The sequence below is a fragment of the Apis cerana genome, linkage group LG6, assembly GCF_029169275.1.
Source record: "Apis cerana isolate GH-2021 linkage group LG6, AcerK_1.0, whole genome shotgun sequence".
NCBI lineage: Eukaryota > Metazoa > Arthropoda > Insecta > Hymenoptera > Apidae > Apis > Apis cerana.
The window spans coordinates 690,626-716,669 of NC_083857.1; the positions used below are offsets into that span (position 1 = coordinate 690,626).

Below are 26,044 nucleotides of genomic sequence, written 5' to 3' on the forward strand. Positions count from 1 at the left end.
CTATTAACACTGCGATATGAATTATTTGTTTCATATTTTTTTATTTTATTGAATATTAAATTTCTCATTCTCATTAAATTTAAAAAAAAATTTAATTTTAATCTAAAATTTTTCTTGTTGTTTGGAATCTAGGCGGAAAGATATCAACACAATATTTTTTGTGTATTTAATAATTTGTAAATTACAATAATAAAAAAATTTATAATAGAGTGACTTGCGGATTAATTAATTTTTCAATAGTTTTTAATTTCTTCTTTTCTATTTTCCTGTTTTTTTTTTTCATTTTCTACTATTTTTCTATTACTTAAATACTGAATTGTTTGAATATTTATATATATTTGCAAGAAGAGAGAATATGAATAAATATCCTAGACGGTATGTGAATAAATACCGTTCTGCCGACTAATAGTATATTTTATTTATTAAATCCTGTGGATAAAATTCTTGAACTTTGAATAACATTAGAGTTACTCAAGATACATGGTCAATGATTCGGCCAAAGATAAATTGAGCATGCATTTTTTCCAAAAATTAATTTAAATAAATATAATATAATTAAAAAAATAAATTATTAATATCAAATTTGAGATTTTTTAAAGATTTTCAATCTATTTATATTATTTTAGTTTTATTATAAATAAATCCAGATAATTATATTTTTTTATCATAAATAAATTTAAATAGTTGTATTTAAGAAAAATATTAAAAATATTATATCATAGATAGATATTTGATCATTTATTAATTTATATACTATTATTATTTTCTAAAAAAAAATTATTGTCCTTGTATTAATTTTTAATCTTTTCATTTTTAATAAATGAATTGATAATGGTAAAAATTAATTATATTTTTTAATATGATATTAAGTTATGTTTCAAGCAACACTAAAAAGAATTTTATATGTGGATAAATTTCTTCTACATTTTATCTTTCGTTTGTTTTTTATTTCGTTTTTTAAATAATTTTTTTAATTTTTTAAAAATTTGTTAGAAATATTAACAATGTATTCTTTTATAATTTTACAAAATATACGGAACAATATAATTTAAAAAATGACATATTTTTAATATTTTGTTTTAGAATAATAAATTATTTAATACTTTTATAAATGATAAGTTTTTAATTTTTAAACTTATTGTTAATTATATTTTTAAACTTTATTATTAATTATATTTTAATTAAAATTATTATTAATTGTATTTTAATTTGCTCATATCAAAATTTTTAATAAATTCAATCAATAATTTTCTATAATATAATATATAATTAATATATAATTAATATATAATTAATTAATTTATAAAAATATAATCTATCATGCATTAAAATTATATTAATATTAATTAAATATGTGATGTTATTAATTTAAAATATTGTTAGAGGCTCAACTTCAACTACTTTCTTTGAGTAACTTATTTCGTGTCTTAAATAATCTTGATATCGTAGAGATTCGATAAACGAAGTACATAATTAATTAGTGGGATTGAATCCATCCACTATTTATTGATTAATTATGTTTACATATGGTAATATTTTTTTCTTAGCACTTAGATACACACACACACACACACACACACACACACACACACACACACACACACACACACACACACACACACACACACACACACACACACACACACACACACACACACACACACACACACACACACACGCACACGCACACGCACACGCGCACGCGCACACACAATTATTACTTAATACTATTAATGTATAAATAATTCATGTATAAACCAAATTATACAAGAAAAAAAAAAGAAAAAACTTAATTTTAAAAACTGTGCAAAAAGTTGGAAAGTTGTTTAATAGTCACTTTATTAAAAATTTTTTTATAAAATTATTGTAATCTATACATTAAATAATATATATAAATCATTGTATTAACCTTTTTTTACATTTTAACAATATATTTAAAAATAAATTTTTCATATTATTTTTAAAGATAAAAGAATGAACACTTCTACATTTCTTTTTCATAGTAATTTTGCTATATATCATAAAAAATATGAGAAAGTTGTTTAAAATAGTAGCCCTTTATAAACATATTTCAAACTCATTATAATCAATGAATATATCGATAGATTGATTAAATTAGAAATAATTTTTTATAATTAAATATATAATACATAATACTATTTTATAAATTGATTGAATTTTTTAATTTTTTTTTATTTCATGCAATTGTTTAATTAAATAACTATTACATTAAATAAGATTGTTACTTGAACAAAAAATCACAATTTTAATGAACTTTGTCGAAAATATTATAATAAATGCATTTTTTTATAATATTTTTCTTTATTTTGAATAAAAAAAAATAATATACGAAAGATAATATATGTTATCAGCTTTTGATATATAAGTATATCATCGTTATTCAAAAATTAGAATATAATAATATGTTGTATTAAAAAAGAAAAATTTACTTTTTGAACAAAAAGAAGCTCTGGATTTTTTCTCTTTAAAACCATCTATTTGCATTTTTTTCATTAATCAAAATGTTAAATCAGACATTTATGGTATTTATGGTATTTCCGTTTTGTTTTTCTTTTTTCTGTTCATATTTTCTTTTGTTTTTTATATTATTGATAATATATAATATTTTAATAATTTTTTTAACATAATTATTGTGAATTTATTGTGAATATATTATGTTTATAAATACAATTGTTTTTGTTTTCATATATAATTTAATATCGAATAATAAAAATTTGCTATATTAAATACTCTCGCAATGATTTTCTAAAAAATTCTTGAAAATATTGAAATTTATTATATTTTGAATTAAATTGTTATTAAATTATTATGTCATTACTTGTTTAATAGTCATTTAAAATGAATTACTATTTATATGTATAATAAATATTAATGTGTCTATAATAACTTTTACATTATATTATCTAATTTTTCATTAAAATTCTTTTTGTAATATCATTATTTTAAATTTGTTAATTATTTAAAAATTATCTTATCATAACCATATTTATTATTAATAGTTATTAATAATATATTAATTAATTAATTTTAATTTTAAATAAATTTCATTCAATAATTTTGAAATTATTAATTTTTCGAGATATTATTTCCTCACCGATTTTATTAATTTTAGAATTAAAGATTCTTATTTTGAACAATATATGTATTCTCCAGTTCAGGCTTCTGTTATGTATAAAAATATTTTGATGTCAATAAGAAATATCAAATTAAAAAGATTTTCTAATCAGTCGTCTTATAATATTCTTATCTAACTCAACTAACAAAGTTAACTAAAAATTCATTAAAAAATATCATTTTATTTTGACTCGATACATAATATATGAGATAAAGTTATAGATGTATAAAAGATTATTGCTTTATATATTTATTGTAATTTAATTGAATTGATTATCTTTTAATATATTAAAATATTTATTATAGTTAATGAAAACATAAATTTTATTTATTTAATACGTATATTTTTGCACAATAAATCAAATAATAATAATAATCAAATAATAATAAATCAAATAAATCAATAAATAAAATAACAAACAAAATAAATATGCGAATTAAGGAGATTCCTTTATTATTTTTCTTTAAATATTTGTTTATTATTATAATTTAATTATAATAATAATAATTATTTTAATTGAATATATATATTATCTTAATTGAAATAATTTTTTTTAATATTTATTCTCTTATTTCAATTATCTAAATAATAAAATATGTTTAAATACGTTCTTCCAGAAATAATAATGAATATTTTTTTGATATCGAAGTGATATTTTCTCAAAATTAATATATTTTTTTTTAATATGTTCATTACAATTGAATTATCGGAATTATTTACATTTTTCAAAACGATATCATATCATTTTTCAACGATATCAAAGATTCATAAACTGTTCTGATTATGAATATATATTCGATGTGATTTTCTTATATATTTTTTCATTATTTTTCACATCATTTTTTTTATTTATATATATGCTATTATATATATACTATTATATATATACTATTTCAGATATAATATAATATTATTATAATTTCAATTTAATATTTATATATAAATAAGGATAATAAAACACAAGATATGAATTAGAATAAATGTTTGTATATTGTTTATAAATTATTTTTTTATTATTTTATATTAAATATATATATATTTTTATTATTTTTTATTATTTTAATTTTTTTTATTATTATCTATTAAAGAGATAGATCTTCAAAAGAAATTGTGAAATTATTCAATATATTTAGATTAGTTCGTATCAATTATTATGAGATTTCATCTAATCGTGGATTGAAGATTAAAATCAATTCAAAGTTATCATTATAATTTAATAAATTTATTTTTAAGAGATATTAAAAAAATGATTTAAAGAAAACACAATTACAAAAAAATAGGATATAAAAAATAAGATTTCATCTATCTGATGCATCTCTTAAAATGTTATATAGCATATTTAAAATGTTTTTGATATAATCTATAAGAAATAAGTTATTTTTAATAATAAGTTATGTTTAATTTTAATATATAATTATTATTAGTGCATCTTATATTTACATTTTACTTACTTAGATATGAAAATGTCTATATGTATATTAAAATTAAAATTTTTATAAAAACAATTTTTTATTAATTAAAATATTATTCATTATTCAAATAAATTATTTAAAATAAAATATTTTTTATAATAACGTATTTCATTAATTTTATTTCAATATTTTAAATTATTTTTATTAATTATTATTAATTATTAATATTTTCATTTATAATATAAATAACATAAGTGTAAGTATAAAATTAGAAATGGAATATTAAAAAATATATTATAATATATTATAAGAATATATTAGAAATATTATAATATTTAATAAAAAATATTATAATTAATAATAAATTGAGTGATATTTTAAAGAATATAATAAAATATAATATAATAAATATAATTGTTTATTAAAACTTTCATATAATATAATAAAAATTTTAATATAATAAGAGAATGAAGAATAATAACTATGAATCTTTTAATAAGAGCAAAATATTTTATTACAATTAAAATAGATGATTGAAAAATACCAAAAAAGAAATCATTGTAATATATAAATCATTGTATATAATAATTTAAATTACTTTAAAGTCAAGTATATATATTATTAGAATATTTTGTTAGTTAACAAAACATTTTTTTTGTAAATATATACTAATACTAAGAAAAATAAGTAAGATAAAAATACTAAGATAAATACTAAGAAAAATATTAAAAGAAAAAGTTTTTCTATTTTTTATTAAAATAAACTGAAAATTATTTTCGTTTCTTGAAAAATATTGGAAGTATAAAAAATTGATGTATACCATTTCTTACTTTAGAAAACAGAAAAACTTTTTTCTCTAATATTTTTTGTTAGCGTTATTGTTTTAAAAAAAGTAATAAATCTTTCAATACTATATAATATTTTAAAATTAAATTTTGAATAAAAGCTTTTCCTTCTTGTGATTTTTTTTTATTTACTTTATTTATCATTTTTATTATATTTCAAGAACTTGTTGTTTACTTATTCAGAATATCTTGGTTTATGGCTTCAATACACAAATTAAATATTGATGTATTCAAATTTCTAGAAATGACGAAAGGAAATTAAGTGTTTTTGTTTGTAGAATTTATTTCAGAATGGAGCTATTGCAATTTTAAATGAAATTAAAATTTGTTTTATCGAAAGAACATTTTGTAACTATATAAAAATATATAAGAAAAATATATAAGAAAAAAATAAATTGAATTTAAAACTTTTGAAAAATATGTATGTTTTTAAGCAGAAATTTTATTAATATATAAAATAAACAAAATTAAAAAAAACTTACTTATAAATTATTTAAATTATTTATTTTTTAAAAAGTTATTTAAATTTCTAATTCTTAACTTATTAATAAATCTTAATAATAAATAACTTATTAATTAATAAGGTATAAAATATTGAAATGATATTAGATATTAAAAAATTTTTAAAAATCAAAAGTAAAATGTTATCAAAAATTAAAAATTAAAAGAATTAAAAAAAAATCAAAAATTAAATGTTATTAATTATTTTTAAATAGTAAAGAAATATATACATAATTTTTTAGATTTAAACATTTTAGATGGTAAAGAAAATATATACATAAGTGTTTTTGTGTTTACATAAAAATTATATCTCAAATAACTTAAAATAATTTAAATTATTAGCAATGAAATGTTAAGTGCAATGTCATAATATGTTCAATTTTCTAATGATTTTCTTGTTATTTAATTGTAAAACTATATTAACTTGTAATTATAAAAATTAATTATTATATTGTTGAGTCCTATTACGAGTCCAAAACACCAATGAAAAATATTATTGAAAATATATTGTATTTTATATAGTAAAAAAAGGAACAAATATATAATATATTTGTTATTTGTTTCATTGATCCTAATAATTTTAAAATATTTTAACTAAATTATTTTTATATATCATAAAATAAATATTTTTAGAAATTTTTTAGAAAATATTTTATAATATTTTGAAAATCAAAAAAAGAAAAAAAGAAAAGTAAAGAAGTACTATGATAAAAAATGATAAAAATAAATAAAAAAAATTCAAAGAAAAAGATTGATATTTTTTTGTAAAAATAAGATAGAATAAGATAGAAAATATAAAATATTATTATAACATTTAATATTATTATAAAGAGATAAAATTAAAAATAGAAAACATAATGAAACAATAAATATTAATTCTTTTTGTGTATATAATCCTTATTAAATTCAATTTTAAACAATATCAAAATAATATTTTCGACATTCAATGTTTCAAGTCTGAAAAATTGCACATTTCGATTATTTTTTATCAGTAATTATGAAAGTTCATTATTCACGAAATCAATGATCACGTAAATATTGAAAAAGAATCTCTATTTCACTTAATGAAAGTTCTTGCCATTGTTAATTTTTTAATATGCTTTCAATGATGTTTGATTTCTTAAAAATATTTTATCTAATAAAATTTTTTTATTTATTTAAATCATATTATTTTTTTTTCATGTTTAATGAAGTCTTTTTTTAACGAAGTATTTGTAATGATTTCTGAGAGATCAATTAAGACGATATTAAACTTTTATAGAATTCTTTATGTTATTTTTATGTCAGAAATCTTAATCAATAAATTTTCGAAAATTATGACAATAAATGCTTAAATAGCTATTTTTATTAAAATAAACTTTTTATAAATTAACTATGACTGTAGTTCCGAAAAACTAGAGCCAACATAAAATTTGGAAAATAATAAAGAAATGAATTACAAATTTAAAATTTTAACTTTAGATAATTATTTTTTGAAATATTAATAAAAAATTTTCAATATTATATATATATATATATATATATATATATTATATAGGATATATTATTAATACACTGGATTATTACTTATACTGCTTATCCAAATGTTATTAATATAATAATCTTTATTGTAATAATTGTAATCGAATATTGAATAACTAATGACATCTAGCTTCATATCCGTGTAATGTTTTATTTATAATTTATTAGATTTGATTATTCGTTTTTACAAAATTTGAAGAAAAAACATGTTCAACTTATCAAATGTCATATACGATGTTCTCGGGCAGTAATAGAAAAAAGATTACTATATAGACAATTGCTATTATTTTGAGCATACTTTAAATAGAAACGAACTCGTAATAAGTAATAGGTTAAGTTAGAATTTAAAAGCATGAAAAGATTGCTAATATTTGCGATTTTTGATAAAAGCAATTGAAAACTATACAGAACATTACATAAATATTTAATGATGATTTTTATAGCAAAAATAATTATATTCACATCTGTATAAGTTGTTCAATATATAATATTAAAATTTTTTCATTATTATATCGAAAACTAATAAATATTTCAAGCTAAAATTTTATATTTGAAGTTTACTCTTTTTTCTAAATCTTTTTAATTGTCAATCGGTCTTTTGAAATTTTATATATATATATATATATATATGTTTGGATGATTCGTTATTAAAAAATCGTACGCAAATTATTCGTAGTATTATTGCTTGCGAGATTTATAAACAGGTTATTCGGAATTCCTCATAGAAATTCTTTTTCTGTAATAATTATCACTCGCAAATTTCTATTAAGCTTAAATAAAAAATGATATTATTTGAGAAAACTATCATTTTTAAAAGTTTAATCGATATTTATAATTGTATATTTTTGATATATTTCAGTATAACTGGAGCGAAATCTGATTGTAAGGATGATATTTCAGACATGATTGATTTAATAGCAATCATCATCATTTTAATTTTCCTCTTGGAGATATTGCGAGTTATTAGGCACTGATTGCGATGTTATTGATTATTAATATACTCACTGAGAAATTGAAATCCTCCCAATTGAACTAGAAAGAGATTTTCTGAGGGCACGAATTTCTTTGATGAAGAAAATCTTATGATGGACATGTCATAGTTCGACTATATATAGTTTGACTACTGGACGACAATTATATAGTTTTTTTCTAACATTACATCGTGTTCTGATCGTCGGATGATTATCTGCTGTGACATTATGAGAGACTTTGCTTTCTTATATTACACGCGCTCCGCATGTAACCACTTATACAGTCCACTCATTTTTAAGAAATAAATTAATAGTCATCAACATTAGTTTCTTCACACACACATATACATCTTAGTCAAAAGAGCATTCGATACATGTATACATGCAATTAACAATCCATCATCATTATTATAATAATATTGTAGCGGGCGTGAATACAAATAATATATAAATACTAAAATTAAAAATCATAAATAATAAGAAAAATATAATAAGAAAAATAAGAATATGAAAACAAAGATTATTTATTTAAATAGAAACGAAATAAAATAGTATGAAATAAAAATGAGTAGAATTGAGATAAAGCAAATATATAAGAAAACAATGTAATGATAGTAATGATAATTGGTATTGATTAATAATGATAAGTACTTAATACCATATGGAATAAAGAATTATAAAACGAGAATTCTGAAAAATTGTATTTAATATCCCTTAAGATGCCATCGTCATAAAGATATTATTCGACTCGATAGATTTTAGAATATCTGGCATGATTATGAAGCTGATATATCGATCAATAGTTGATCAATAAATATAAAAATATGGAAACAGCATCAACTCATTGTGAAACCAAGAGATTTCATATGACATCATCCCAAAAATGAAATACTTTGATAATTTTAAAAACATAAAACTTTAAGAGACTAATTTTTAAAGGAGTCTGAAATTTTTAAAAGATTCAAACATGATCATAGAATTTTGATTAATAAGGTTTTGAATTAATAATTTAAAATATTATGATTTTAAAACTGACATTATTACTTAAATAATTTATATCATTTAACAAAATGTGAATATATACTTAGACTGCATGTTAGATATCTTGGATATGGTTGCTTTATAATAAATAAATAATTATTGATAAATAATATGTTCGCGAACACTTATCGTTCACGAAATTTATAAACAGCTTATTTGAAAAATATTTTTTCTGTTATAGAAATAATAGAAATTCTTTTTTTGTTATTAGGCACGCAGACCTTTCTTGGAACTGAATAAGGAATGATGTTGGCTGAAAGGTTTATCGTTTTTAAGACTTTAATCGACCCTTGTAATTATATATTTTGACATAATCCAGTCTGGCTACGCAATATATGGCCTAAAAGCAATATTTTTTAGATACGGTTGACTCGGAGACTAGCATCCATTCGAGAAAATCTAAAAAAGATATGTTATTCTGTTTCTATTTATCTTCGTATACAAACATCTTTGTATATAGATTATGTCATCTCAAGCGAAGAATTTTCCTCTAATTTGGGAATGTCACGAAAATTAGTTATTGGTATGCCTCACCAAGAAATTGTGATTTCCTTCTAATTTAACTGAGAAAGAATTTTCGAGAACACGAAATAGAATCTGTCTGTCGGACACGATTACTTACTGTAAAATTGTGAGAAATCCAACTCTTATAGACACGTGTACGTACATATATCAATAATATTATTATAATCAATAATATAATCCATTCATCTTTAAGAAATATATCACTTGTTACGATATGTCGAAGAGCATTTTACAAATATCCAGCTATTAACTCATGTCCATCATCATTACAATATTATTATTACGGAACAGTTAAATAAATATAAAATTTAAATAAAAATTATGTATAATATTAAATATAAATTATATTATATTAAATATAAATTATAATATAAATTATAAAACGAATAAATTAATTAAATAATTAAACGAATATTAAATAAAATTCTATATGTTTGAATTATATATGAATTATATATATTGTTTCAATATATTTGATAAAAAAATTTGAAAAAATTAAGGAAAAATAATATATCAACAAAAGAAAAAAAGGTTAGGTTATATGATAGAATTATCAATTTTCTTCAGTCATCACAATATTTATTTTAGAATATTCGTAGTCCCCCGCATCGATTCGCTGTATACGGTCGTCGCGATTCGAATACAAGATCATACATAAAAAGTTTTGTGCTCTATTCTTATGTACAGAGAATAATCACGTGTGATCGAATGTTATTACATTCATATAAGAATGTCTAAGACTGTCGGTTAAAGTAAATCGATTTTAATTTTTATCGCGTGAGATACACCATTTGTCTTTCAATAACTTTTCCGAAGAATATCAGAAAAACTGAAATCGCATCATGATGAAATCGTATAATTACACTTTACGACGTAAATGTAATAAGGAAGTTATTAATTTATGTAATATCAAAAATACTGACAAAATATGGACAAAATTATATAAATCTTTGCATTTTTTTCTATTGTAATATCGTTTTAATCGCTCGTAATATCGGTCAAAATTTTCAGATCATTTTTGCTATTATATGAAATATTAAGGATATATTGTGTTCTGTTATTTTTAAATTTGGATTGCACACTTTTATATGTATATCAGATTGTCTTCTCTATATAAATTATATATGTATATCAGATATTTTCTATAACTCTTGAATCAGAATACTTATATATATAATTCCATTTCAGATATATCTTCTTTTTTGTTATTTTATTTACAATTTTATTTATAAATTTTTATTTATAATGTATGTTATATTTGTTTCATTGAGTTATATAAGAACGAGTTTTTCACATAATATGCGAAAAAATAATATAATATTTTAATCTTTCAAAGGATGAATTTAATTAAAAAATCATTATTATTTTTCTTTTTATATTATATATCTTTTTATATAATATATACATGACATATGGCAGTAGATCAAAGTTATTAATTCATGAATAGATTTTTACATATTAATTAGAGTTATTTATTCTTAATAACTTATTTATATTTTTTGAAATTAAGAAATATTCTTTAAGAAGTAATTAATGTATTTTTTTAAATTTAATCGTATTTTATAAATAAATTAAATTAAAATAGAAATAAATTAAAAATATTAATTTTTCTTTTTTTATAATTTATTTATATATATATAATATATATAAATATTATTATATATAATATTATATATATAATATATATTTTTCTGAAATTATATATTTTTATTGCTTTATATTTACTATATTAATCGAGAAATTAATTAATATAACTATGCATCAAGCAATTAAATATTTTATTATTTATGCTAATGATTGATTTTAATTATAAAATTCTAATTTTAATCAAAACATTTTTATTTAAATATTTTTTATTATAGCGAATATTATTATACATATTATAAATTAATTTTAGTTTATATAATAAATTATTAGTAAATTATTGTTTTAGTTAATTTATATTAGTAAATTAATATTAATAAATTAATTTTTAATTTTTAATCATTTTAATATTAAAATATTTTTAAACAATAAAATTACATGTTAAATTTATATTAATATTTTTATTTAATTTTTTTTCGATTTATTATCTTAGATATTCATTTAATTGTCCGATTTTGCGAGCGACACGATAATGTGAAATGATATAATTCGCAAACATTTATAAAATGATCATAATCATGTAATCATATATAACATCGATTTATGATTATTTTTTTATTATTTCTTCGGTTATCTTCGACTAATTTTTGCGCATATTCTTTCATTCGAAAACAAAAATTCAATAGAGATTTATGTTCGAATTTCTAGGAGATTTTTAGATGTCCTAAAATTGTTATGCATTATTTTCTAATTTTTTATTTCCTAAGACATCATTTTAACTATAACGACATCGATCATGTATGTATTTTCGTTTATCGTTTAATTACAGTATGAATTCATACATTTTTTATTAAATCTTTTGCGTATTTTTCTATTCCTTTATCATTAATTTTTTTTGTCGTTCTTATTATTTCATTTTTATTAATAAATTCGAAGAAGAAAATCAAACTTAGATGATTATTCCGTCTCAAAAATCGTTATTGTTCGGATGAAATGAAAAAAAATTTAATTATTTAATTATTTAGCCATAAATATTATATATCGATAGAGATTTTGTCGGTAACAATTCGATTTCAAGGAATAACAATATCATTTAAAGATAACAATTTCTATCAGGTTCAAATAAGAATGTCTCGAAAAATCTAATATAAATAGTTAATTTTTATAATTCATAGATTACAAGATATCAACCTTTAAAGCATTTAAGTTTTTTTCAACCTTTTAATCTTAATCTTATGTTTTATAATCTTTTCATTCTTATATTATAATTCTATGATTTTATTTTCATCTATCTTATTTTTATCGATCTTCCGAGTCGAAAATAAAAAGTCATTTCTTTTTAATAGTATCTATTAAGATTATATTCTGATTGAAACTGTAAATCTAATATTCTTCTATAGAATCTTTCTTTTTTTATTTTCATTTATGATTACGTATGATATAAAAAATTTCAAACATTATTCTTAAATTTCATCATTAATACTATGATATTAATATTACTGCTCTGTTATTCTGCATAAATTTTGCATAAATTGCAATGAAATCTAATATTTCAAAAAGTAAAATTTTTATTTTATATTTTATTCTTATTTATTTTATAATCAAATATTTCATATAAGTAATATAATAAATAATTTTGCCATTGAACATATTTATTAAGTTTTATAACATTTTAAATCGATTCGATGTTTATGCTTTTAAAGGTTGTATCTAATTTGCTATTTTAAGAAACGATTTTATCTATATGAATCAAAATTCTTATTCATTTTCTTTATCTAAATCTTTATATTCAATTATACATCCATTTAACATAGCGATTTCCAAACATTCATCTATTGTTTCATGTAATTATTTTTTTATTTCATTGACTTTTAATTTTTTTTTTAAATATTTTTTCAAACTGTTTGGAAATTTCTGCAAATAACGAAACGAAATCTTCTTTATCAAAGAAGAGATTTTGATTTCATTATACAATCGATTTTTACCAACAAATACATATTATTATCTTAATATATTTTTGATTTATGTTATATACAAACATCTCGCATAAGAAACGTTTAGGATTGTCTAGCTAATGATACGTTTTCCATCCTTGGTTTGAAAGTCCAGTTCGTCGAAAGATTTAATGAACAATGAGCTTGATAATGTTGAATTTCAAATGATTTTAATAATATATTATACTTTAATAATTTAATTCATCGTTTCAAGCGTTTAATTTATGTATATATTATTTATTATTTTATATTTATTTTTTGTTATATATTTATTCTTTTCAAATTTTATTTTCTTTTAAAATTTTAATCTTGATAATTTTTTTGAATTTTTTATAAATTTTTGTAAATTAATTTGAATCGTTTTCTTCTTTTGCAAATTAATCTGAAATTTATTTTTCTTTTAAAAATTATTATGAAAAAAATATGATTAAATTAATTAAAACAAGAATTTTCTAATTTACAATTTTCTAATTACAAGAATTTTGTAATTGAAGATGAATGAAAATGATGATAAATACTTTCAAATTTGATATAATTGAAAAGTAAGCGAAAAGTTTAAATAATATTACATTTTTATTAATTTAAAGAAGTTTTAGAGATAATTTTTTAAATTTAAAAAAAAAAGTTTTAATTTAAAAAAAAATATATCAGAACTTTTTTGAAAAATGAAGATATATGAAATCAAAGAAAATAAGAAATTGTTGATTCGATAAATGAAAACATAAAACAGAATGAATTTATAATAAATTTAAATTAAATAAATAATTAAATTTAAATTAAAAAAAATTAAATTATAATGCAATTATAATATTTTAAAAAAATATATGACATAAAAATATATAACAAAATTTGAAATAAAAAATAGTAAATTAAAATAAAATGATATCAATTTAAAATAATTAAAAATATGCAAATTAATAAATTCATAAATTACGATAATGGAAATCTAAATTATTGGAAATAAAAATATAGAAAAGTTTCTTAAAAAATATAGGAAAATATAGGATAATTAAAAATTTAAAATTTAAAAAATTTAAAATATTTTAAACTGCAACAAAATTAATTAAAGTAATTGAGAATGCCAGAAAAAGATTCAAATTAAAGATAATGGAAACATAGTAAAATTTAATCTAAAAAACTATGAAAGATAACATTGGAAATCTAAAGAAGTCTAGCTATTATAAATAAAAGAAAAGAATTTAATTATCTGATAATAATATAAAATTGAGAAATTAAATTATACATTATATTAAATAATAATAAGAAATAATAAATATACATTACATTAAATAAATATATTATATAAATTTTTTTTAAAGAATTAGAACAAATTATAAATTTATAACTTATAAATTATTTAATATTATTTTAATATATTTTAATATTATGGATTTTCAATAATTAAACATTTATTTTCAATAAAATATTTAATTTGCAAAATTTTAATTGGTCTGTTTTATTTTTATTAATTTCTTTTTTCAATTTTATTAAAAAAACATTCATACTTATTATTTATATATTTACTATATATAAACTATGTGTATATATATATATATATAATCAATGAAATGTATTTTTTGTCTTTCAATTAATAACTTGAAACGAAGAATTAAATAAACGATATGGCAATTATCACCTGCAAATTGTGATAAATTTTCTGACAATAGTATTTATTAAAATCTATTCAATTGATGATTTTACATTGTTTTCTAAATACATAAGTATCCTTATAGGAATTTTTATATCTTATAGAACCATATAACGTTCGTGGCAATTATCGTTTTAATTTATGCTAAATTTAAATTTCCATCGGATCGCAACTTCAAAAAAATATTATTGTACCATAAATAATTACAATTAAAATTTTCCACTATGTTCGTAAAAAATTATGTAAATATGTTCCTGAATATACGGGTTTCAAATACATTGAGTTCATTTTATGAAATATTAATGAATCGGAATACGTATTATTGATTATAAAAATTCAAATTTTTGTTAAATATGTATTTAATAATATAAAAATCATAGGAAAAAAATTTCATAAATCTATTTTATTGATTTTCAGTCATTTAAGGCGATATTTTAGATAAAAATTGCTTTAATATATTAAAAATAAAAAAATAAAAAAAAACTTCATCATAATTATAATAGCGTACAAAGAAATAGTTTGATAAATAAAACTTAATAAAAAAAAGATAAAAAACTTATACTTATTTAATTTTTTTCTTATGTTTTTCATTTAATGTGAAGTTTTTTTTTTATTTATTAGATTTGAGAATATCACCTTTCAAATACTTCTATTTCTTTTTTTTAATTTAAAGTATATTTCTTTGCAATTGATTTTTGTACTTAAATTGAATATCAAAAAGATGTAGATATATTTAAAATTATCGTAGATTAGCCATTCAGTAAATATTTACAAGTAAATATTAATAATTACGATATCATTAGAGCTTTCATCTATGTTGTACTAAATAGATGCATTAAAGATGCAATATTTATAAGCAAATTTCAGACTATTAGCTACTAATAGTAGCTTAAGACTTGTACTTGCAAATTTTTATTTATTAATAATCAGTTTTCTAATTATCAATAATATAATTGTGACTAATCCCAACTATTGTTAATTATTCATGTATATTTTTAATAATTATAATAATTAATATTTATAATTTCATTGCATTATTAACTATCAATTTTTAATCATATTTTGAATATGACATAATATATTTTATAAATGAAAAAATAAATATTATATAAATAAAAAATAAATAAAAATATAATAATTTTATATAATGTAATCCTAAATAAAATAATTTTAAATTTTATATATATTACAATAGCACAATTTATATAATAATTTATTTCTATAATAAATGTTTAATTCTTTTAATACATGATACGACATGTATTATTATTCTTATTATATTTATTATACATAAATATACGTAATAAATATTGTAATACTATTAGTATAATAAATGTTTTGGTATAATAAAATATTCAAAGGAAACGTAACGATTGAATATAAAAATATCTTTTTGTAATACTGTTAAACATTTCTACAAAGTTTCGACCCGATCATTTTTTAAATTCGATTTTATCATCAAATTATTTTTATCATGAATTATCGCCGTTTATTGGAATGATTCTCTTTATTAGCACCATGCATGATTATATCTACATAGTTATTTAATTTATTTATATATTTTTTGATAACGCATCTACCAGTGATGGTTTGTATATTTGCTATATATAACAATAGTTTAAATAAATTTCTTGAATCATATAATAATTTAACATGCGTTTAAATTTCTTTCATTTTTTATATAAAAAATATTTATTATAATTTATTTAAATGAAGCTCTTTACATACATATAAAGCTTTCTAAAATTATAAAAAATTTATTATATTAATATAAATTAAATTTATCATATTTTATTGCAATAAAATTTCAAAAGAAAACACTTTTTTCAAAATTATTAACATTGATGTGATTATTTTGAAAATTAATTTGAGTTAATTGATTAAATTATAATAATATAATAATATAATATAATAATATAATAAAAGTTTAATTGGAATTTATTAGATTTTAAAAAATAATTAATTTCTGTAAAAAGTTTATTATTTTATGAAAAAAAAAATAAAAGATAATAATAATTTCCTTCATATTCATTAAAAAAAAATAAATTACTTTCGAAAAAATAATGAAAACAAATTTATTAAAAATTGCATATCATCTCTCTCAATAGAATATTTCTCTCTCAATAAAATATCTTCAATATTCAATATCATTAAAAATCTAATATATTCACTTTCTAAAATCATTTTATTATAAGATGTAGTATTGCATTTTTATTTTTTCTAATCAATAATTCCAATCATTTTCAATATTACAAAAAAAAAAGAAAATATTTAATGTAGATTTAATATCATAGATTGATCATATTTTATTGATCATGTTTTATTTCACATGTAAACAAATACTATATATTGATTTTACTTTTCCAGCTGGTAATAGATTGTGGTATAATATTATATATCACGATTTTAATATATATTTACGAAGTCTTTCTTATGAATGTGAAAAGATTCAAATCAGAAGATTCATCGTCTGTTTTGTGGAAGTCTATCACGTTTATGCTTTACATTTCCCTATTGCTTTCATGGATTTTGGCGAATTCACATTCAGTCAATTGAATTCGTATTAACCCTTATATATATTTTTGAATGCAAAAGGAAACTATTACAATTTTGTATTGACTAAATTAGCTAATATTAATAAGAAAAAATCTCAAGAATGAATTGATTAAAGGATGAGAACGAATTAATCTTGTCATTTTTATAATTTGTATAATTTGTAAATTATGTAAGTATACGATAATGCATTAATTTTAAAAAGAAAGATACAGCTTTATATTCAGAAGCATATCTAAAAAGAAGTATTATTTTTAAAAAAAATTTTTTTTACGACTTCAAAAATAACAGATAAAAAAATATAAAATTTATAATTTTTATTTTTATTTTAAATAAGATATTATTTTTGTTTTAAAATTAAATTATTTTTAAAATTACTTTTAAAATAATCTTTAATGCATTAATATCATAAATATTATAAATTAATTATTATTTTTCAAAATTTAAATAATAAAAAATAAATAAATAACAAATAACAAAACATTATATACATATATATTTCAAAAGCATAAAATGCGAAAATTATAAAGTTATATAAATATCAACATTGTAATAAAAATAAATAATGGTGATAAATTAATGAAATAATTTAACCCATAATAGTATAAATTTATATAATATAGTATAAATTTATTTTTATCTATCATGTTGTAAAGTCAATAAACTTGCGATATATTTATCGATTCAAAATATAAAGTTTTACATTTTTATCTATTAATAAAAATGTTAAATTTATATGTAAAATAATGTTCAAACATTTAAATAAAAATTTCAAGTTATAGTTTTTAAAATTTTTTAAGATGATTTAAATTTTTTTTAATTGCGATTGTCTTTGTATTGAATTTGTGAATTAAATTCATAATTGAAAATTAAATGTAATAATATTGTACGTTTCATATAATAATCAAATAAATCGAATGTGAAATATTTTCAAACATAGCAAAATTAGATTCAATAAAAATTATTTTATCTTAAATTAGTAAAATGATAATCATTGAAATATAATTTATTATTTATTATTTAATAGCTTAAGAAAATTATTATCGTTTGTTTGCATATCTTCTGATCGGCGAATATTTCGAAGAGATTTGTGTGTGCTAAACCATCGTTCATAACTGAATTTTCGGATTGGATTTTGCCATTGTGTTCGTCTTGATCAGAATTAAACCGATCCCAATTACTCCTAATGTCTTGCAAAATTCATTGTTGCTTCTCTACGTGCCATTACTTAAATATTGTCTAGGCAAACTGATCACATGACTTCAGAAACTCGAATCTTAATCGATATAACTACATAATGTATTTGAGAGAAGTTTCTTTATTGATTTTATTATACATTAATACGCCTTAAATCAATTATGAAGTGTAATAATAATAAAGTATATTAAATTATCTCATAAATAATATAGTTTTAAAAACTTATTTTCAAAAAATAATAATAATAATAAAAATTGTATTTATTTTTAATTATTAATATATTAAAGTATTCACTATCGTCTGCCTTTCAGTTAAAATATTCTATTTAATATTTCAAATATTATTTTATATATATTATATACTATTTAATATTTCAATATATTATTTTATTGAAGATTAAAATTTTTTTTTATTTTTTTCATAATGTTTTTATTATAAAAAGAGAGAAGAAATAAATTAGATTTAATTCTGAATCTTTACAAAACATATAGAGTTTTCTAATTTTATTTAATGGACGTAAAGAACTTAAAATATTTCAATATATCTTAAAAAATAAAAATCTTAGATAAGATATTTTAAAAAATTTATTAAATAAGTTAATTTTAAATTTTCTTTTTTAAATAATTATTTGTTTTATGAAAGTATTGAATTATTGAAAAACTCTATTAATGATAATTTATGTAATCTATATTTTTAAAGATTTTAAAAGTTGTTCAAAAGATTCTATTATAAATAAAATATATTTGAAAGTTATTACTGTTTAATATTATTACTGTTAGTTTACTGTTAGTAAAATAACATAATGGAAATAATATCTATATTAAATATCTATATTATTTATTGATTATATTATTCAATATTTACTATTATTATTTTAACTGGTCGAACAATATTATAATAAACATTAATTGATTTCATTTTAAAGTTTTATAATAAATATTTTATATATAATTATAAAATATATATGTAATTATAATATTTTAATTATAAATAATTTTTTATAATTAAAATTGAGTCCCTAAAACAATTTTATTTATGGGATGATTTAGATACATGCATGTTTTTTTCGATTCTTTTTTTTTACATAATTAAGATTTTTAATATTGATTTTATCAAATAATTTTAAAATAGCATTATTTTTTGTTTACTTTTAAAGATTGTCATGACAGAAATGTTTTATAAAAATCACAGATTTTTCAGAGCAATCGTGAAAGTATATTTATTTGAAAATCATTCTTTTTGTTTTTTTTGTAGAAGGTTTTGATACTATATACTCTATACGCTATATACTCTGCTAGTAAATACATGTTGGTAAATTTTCCAAGTTTAATTTAGTTACAATTTGACTTTTTAATTCGGATTCTGTCTAGTCTTGATTTAAATTAACTATAGCTTTGTTTTTTTATTTTTGTCAATTTCAATCAATTGTATGTATATTTTTTTTACTTATTTTTTTTTCATCAAATTTATCTTGCTTTTTTAAAATATATTTTAATAATATTTTTTTGTTTTTGTATTATAATCGATTATTTCTATATATTACAGATATACAACGTATATACATAGTGATTTACTTTGTTTTTAATTTTATAAAAAAATAATTTAAAAAAGAAATACAAATAAACTAACATTTATAAATTTTATTTATTATAATGATCTTTTAAATTTCTTTTTTTTTCATATTACTAAATCTTTAAAATTATCATTCAAGTTTTCAATTTTCATTTTTCAAAATCAATCATTGTTTTTCTTAAAAGGATTATAGATTTCCTATTATCGTTTTTTCCTTTAATTTTTGTTTGTCTGTTTAGATAGGATATGTCCACTAGTGCGACATAAATTTTTCATTTTTCATTTTTGAACGCCATGAAAATTTAAAGATTCCCCGCACATCCGTGTTAGCCCGTTGGCAATGCTGAAAATTCAATTTCATCTGCTTCCGATCGATTGTGGTCTCTAGCCCAAGGATATATCTGAAATTCCTCGATGCACTATCACCTTCTCTTCTAAATATTCTCACGTTTGTTTCAATTCTATTCAAAATATTGATCTATTTTTCTTTCTATGTTTACCTTATTTGTATTTAATCCAATCCTCTTATTTTATATCTTTAAATTTTGGAAATACATAATTATTTTATCTTAAATATTATAGTTCTTTTTTTCATAAAAATAATATTTTGTTTAATTTTCAATTATTTTATTTCAATTATTTTTCATCATTTTTCGAAATAATTTTTATCATTGTATCATTAACAATTCAAATAAAAAACATATTTTATAATCGTATTTCAAAAATATAAGAAATACAATAATTCTCGATATTTTTTGTTGTATATTACGAATAATTTTTCAATTCGTTTTTTCAATTCATACTTCCATCGATATTTATTTCTTTCATTTTTTTTTCATATTAAATTTTGCTTACAATTATTAATGTATTCTTTGTTATTTTTTTTTCTATATTTTTTTTTCTTTCTACAATTTTATCGATAATTTTTATACAGTATTCTTAAAAATAAAATTGAATAAAATAGAATATTTCATTCATATTGAAAATTAAATTATTAATTTTCTATATTTTAATAATTCTATATTTTAAAAATTTTAATAATTTGTTGAAAATTGGATTGAAATATCATATTCCTTTTTTTATAAGTCGTATTAAGCCAAAATCCCTTTATCAAATATAATTATTTTTAAGATTTTTCATATCAAATTTTCTTAAATAATGTAATTCAATTATATTATTTAATTATAATTAATAAATATTCCATTGCAGAAATAATATAAAGAAAAATCTAACAAAATTTCTTTTTCATAAATTATTCTTAAATTTTAAAATATACATTTTGTATCTTCTATATATACCTATGAATTAATATCAACGATTTTTAATTGAACTATTCAGAAACGCATGCTTTGACTATTTTGTCTTCAATTGAATCATCAAAATTATCCGAAGAACCGAATGCACTGGTAGACACGTTTTTATGTTATTTAAATCGGAAGAATCCTTATTTTCAAAACATGTTTCATTTTTTTTTAATTACATATTTCAGGATTATTAATACGACACTACACAAATTAGTTTATCATATGTTCTGTACATAATATAACATGATTTTTCGAAACATGAACTTTGCTTTATTCGTTACACCTTATATCACACCTTAAGCGAATGTATATTAATATCGATCTTTTCTAATCATTCTATTTTTCGAATGTTTCATTTTCGATTATCTAAGTCGAGACGTTTAAACTAAGAGAATTTCTTCAACAATTCTTCTTTTTAATATCGCACTCTTCACATGATCTAATTTAGTTGAAAAAGTGTCTGTTCCAATTTGAAGTTCTTTCTTTTTTTGTCACTTCGCAAAGATAATACAGAAATCACTTTTCTCTTGTCACAAAAAGGTGTAATGAGGTTTTGTTTGGACATTTGATCATGTGAAAAATTGAATCGAACCAATAACTGTATATCTCTGGTATAGATTCTTCGACCATTGTTCAAGCATCTATTTTTAACATAATTGATTAATTATTTAACATATTCAATATTTTAACATGTTCAGCCCGGATTTTCAATGAGCTAAAAATATAGAAGTTTGATTCATTTTTTAGATTATGCATCAAACAGATAACTAATAATAGCATCTATTTACATCAAAAAAAGAGATTGAATTCATTTAAAATTATATTATATTATATGTATTATATTATCTTTATATATTAATACTATTAGTTTTGTTTTAGAATTCTCAATAATAATAAAATTTTTGATTAATCAATATTTCAAACTTATATTTCAAACAAAAAACTTGTATTACAAATAAAATCACAAATATTAATAAATTTTTATTATTAAAATAGAAAAAATTATTTCAATTATTGATAAATTTTCTAACTATGTTATATTATCTATATATTTTGAACGAAGTTTGGTTTTATACGGATTATATGAAAGATTTATTTCATTACAATTACTTCTCTATTTTGTATAAAGTAATTTATGTATTAAGTCATTATCCGGATTGAACGTGTTAACATATATGATTATTGAATGTGGAATTACGATTTTTAACAATATACTTAATTAATATAACTCTATACTTAATTCAGGAAAAATTTTTTATTTTATTTTTAATTAGATTTTGAATTTTTTATAATTAAAATACAGCTTGATTCAATTCACATTTTTCTAATTTCTTACACTAAATATGTAACGCGATGAACCATCACATCACAATTATATAGTGAAAATCAAATTTAAAAAATTTATAGTATTCGAATCAACTTATAGAATACTCTACAATCAGTGTTTTGTTCATGAAATCGAAATAAAAATCAATTATGATGGATTCAAATTTATTTCAAGAGTCTTGCGATTAGCTCAACGATCAAGGTTATCTCCGGATCACAGGAAACTCTCATTAGGAGCGTTTGCAGCAATGTCGATTGATTCGATACCTTGATTATTGAGACGCTCAGTATCTATTTCGCCGGCCTTAATCTCGCAATTATTAATAGGATCGCCGTATTGGCTCTGATAAAATTCTTCTCTCATCATATGGTTCAAATTACTGCAACGGAAGTAAAGAATTTCGCGGAACGGTTTTCGAAAGTCTCTATTCAAAGTCGCATAGATGATAGGATTCAATAGACTGTTGCAATAACCAAGCCAAAGAAATAGACTGGATAAAAATGCTGGGATACCATCTGGATTCTTAAGGAATGGCCTGACCAAGGCTAATACAAAGAACGGTAACCAACAAACTATGAAAGCGCTCATTATAATTCCTAATGTAGTGCTGGCTTTCCTTTCTTTTGCTAGATGGAACCTTAATTTCTTTTGATGCGGCGAATTTGTTACACTACAGGTGCTGTTCAAATGGTTTCTCACAATCGTCGACTTGGTCGATGTCATCGGCGATGTGGTTGTCGTGGATGAAGAGAGGACGGGCTTCTCGAGCTTCTGAAGCATTGGACATTGCGACTCATGACTTTTGCGAGGACCACCAGTAAAACACCGCACTGTATGACCACTACACTATAACAAGAAAATTGAAAAATCATTGAATTTTTTTCTTTTCTCTTTCTTTTGTTTTTTAGTTTATAATTTATTATTTCATTAAAATATAATAAAAGTTTGCTTATATAAATATATCAAAAGAAATAGGTTCATATAATTAGATTTATCATGAAAGTTTATTTAATATTTGTCACGATTCTTCGCTATTTTTATTCAATACGAGTTGATATTTTTATGAGAAGATTTCACGAAATATTTTCTTTAAAATATATAATAATATTGTGACAAATGTTATCAATTTGAAAATAATTTTGCAAATATAAAAAATTAATTTTTTATATTTATTGATTTATTTTTTTATTTATTTTATATTAAAGATACAAAATATATTTCTACTTCTATTATATTATAAAAATATTTATAGATTGGCATATATAATAGAATGATGCAATAATTTAGATAATAGAAATTCGATTAAAATTCAAATGGTCAAATAAACACTTTTAAAATTTAATTCATTCAGTAAAGTTTCATTGAACTTGAAGTTTATTATCGATGCATTTGCTCGATAGAGTTTGGAGTTCTTTGAATGTTCGGTTTTTCAATAGGAATTTTTGAATGCGTACTTTTACAGTTTTCAAGATGGCGTACAGTTCGTCTCATTGATATGCGTAATGCATGCAATGTTCGTGTTGTGGTTTCAAATTCTGTGAGATCGGAATTTTAAATGGAACAGATGGATAATAAAATATCCATAGTTTATATTTATATTCCAGATTGATTTGATACGATTGTTTAAGATGTAATAAACAAATAAATCAACATCGTATTTTGCAATATATGTAATATAGTAGAGATAAATAGAGATGACAATATTTATTAATTAAATTTAATTTTTGAAGAATTTTATTCATTTTATAACTTTCATTATTCGAATTCTAAGAGATATATTGAGATATATTGAATAAATGAATAAGATTCATTAATTGTAAGAGGAAATTTTCCATTAAAAAATTTCTATTGAATAAATTTGTTATAAATAATTATTAATATATTTATAATTATTTATTTATTTATAAATAATTATTTATATATTTATTATTGAATTTATATTATATATTGAGAAATAATATTTCCAATAAAATAATAAGTTTTATAAATGTTTAATACATATACACATAAAAATTGATTGATTTTTATGATTGATTGAAGTTTGTTTTAAAAAATCTAATTTATGATATTATGTGATTATTATATAATGATTTTATGATATTTTTATTTATCCAATGGGTTTCCATTGGATTCAATAAATCAAATAAATTTTATCCGATATTTTATATGTTATATAATTAAAATAATTTTTTTCAAGTAATCAAATATAATTGAAAAAGTATATATATATATATATATATATATACTTTTATATATATATATATAAATATATTAATATTGTCTATTATTGGTAAATGATATTGAATACTTTTTTCAATATATATATATATATATATATGAAAAATAGATATGATCAAATGATAAAGAACATATTCATTGAAATTCATAAATATATTTATGAATTACATACCGTAAGGCATGTTCTTGAATTCAATTTGTGGACATGACAATAACGTTACTATAGTTCTCGATTCTTTCGATGAAATAAATTTCTCCATTGTGTATACCATTGCAACAAGATATTGATAACATAATAATAAATATAGTATTTCATAATACACAATAAATATAGTATTTCATATTTTGATATTTTCGTTAATTGTAAATAATTAAGTTTAACGACAATTTTAATTATTATTAGTTAAAATTATTGCACATTGTATATATTAATTGATTGACATATTATTGTATATATTAATTGAAATATAGAAAAAAACATATATAATTTATTATAAAAATTTTTTTTTATTTAAATTTTTATCATTTGAGTTTTTGAAAGTAAAAGAAAAGATTAAATTAATTTCAGTATTATTGTCATTTATTTCATTCTCTTTATTTACATTTTAAAAATTTATATTTTTCTTTTAATTTTTTAATTTTATTTTTATTTAATAAATGTAACGTTTAATAAGA

General features: G+C 18.7%; 1 protein-coding gene and 1 long non-coding RNA gene across 5 annotated transcripts in view; one reads left to right on the forward strand and one right to left on the reverse strand.

Moving 5' to 3' along the window:
• Window positions 1-9,635: 9,635 nt before the first annotated feature.
• On the forward strand, window positions 9,636-10,148 carry LOC133666195 (uncharacterized). Its single transcript, XR_009829991.1, has 2 exons — window positions 9,636-9,719; window positions 9,788-10,148. It is a non-coding gene; the product is annotated as an uncharacterized LOC133666195 (long non-coding RNA).
• Window positions 10,149-22,051: 11,903 nt separating this feature from the next.
• LOC107993453 (5-hydroxytryptamine receptor 1) overlaps window positions 22,052-26,044 on the reverse strand; it is a 386,084-nt gene continuing 382,091 nt past the window's right edge. For all 4 annotated transcript variants that reach the window (XM_062075899.1, XM_062075896.1, XM_062075897.1 and 1 more), the window contains one exon: window positions 22,052-23,977. In XM_062075899.1, the coding sequence (XP_061931883.1) occupies window positions 23,345-23,977 (633 nt within the window). In that variant the 3' untranslated portion in view covers window positions 22,052-23,344. The remainder of the gene's footprint in view (window positions 23,978-26,044) is intronic.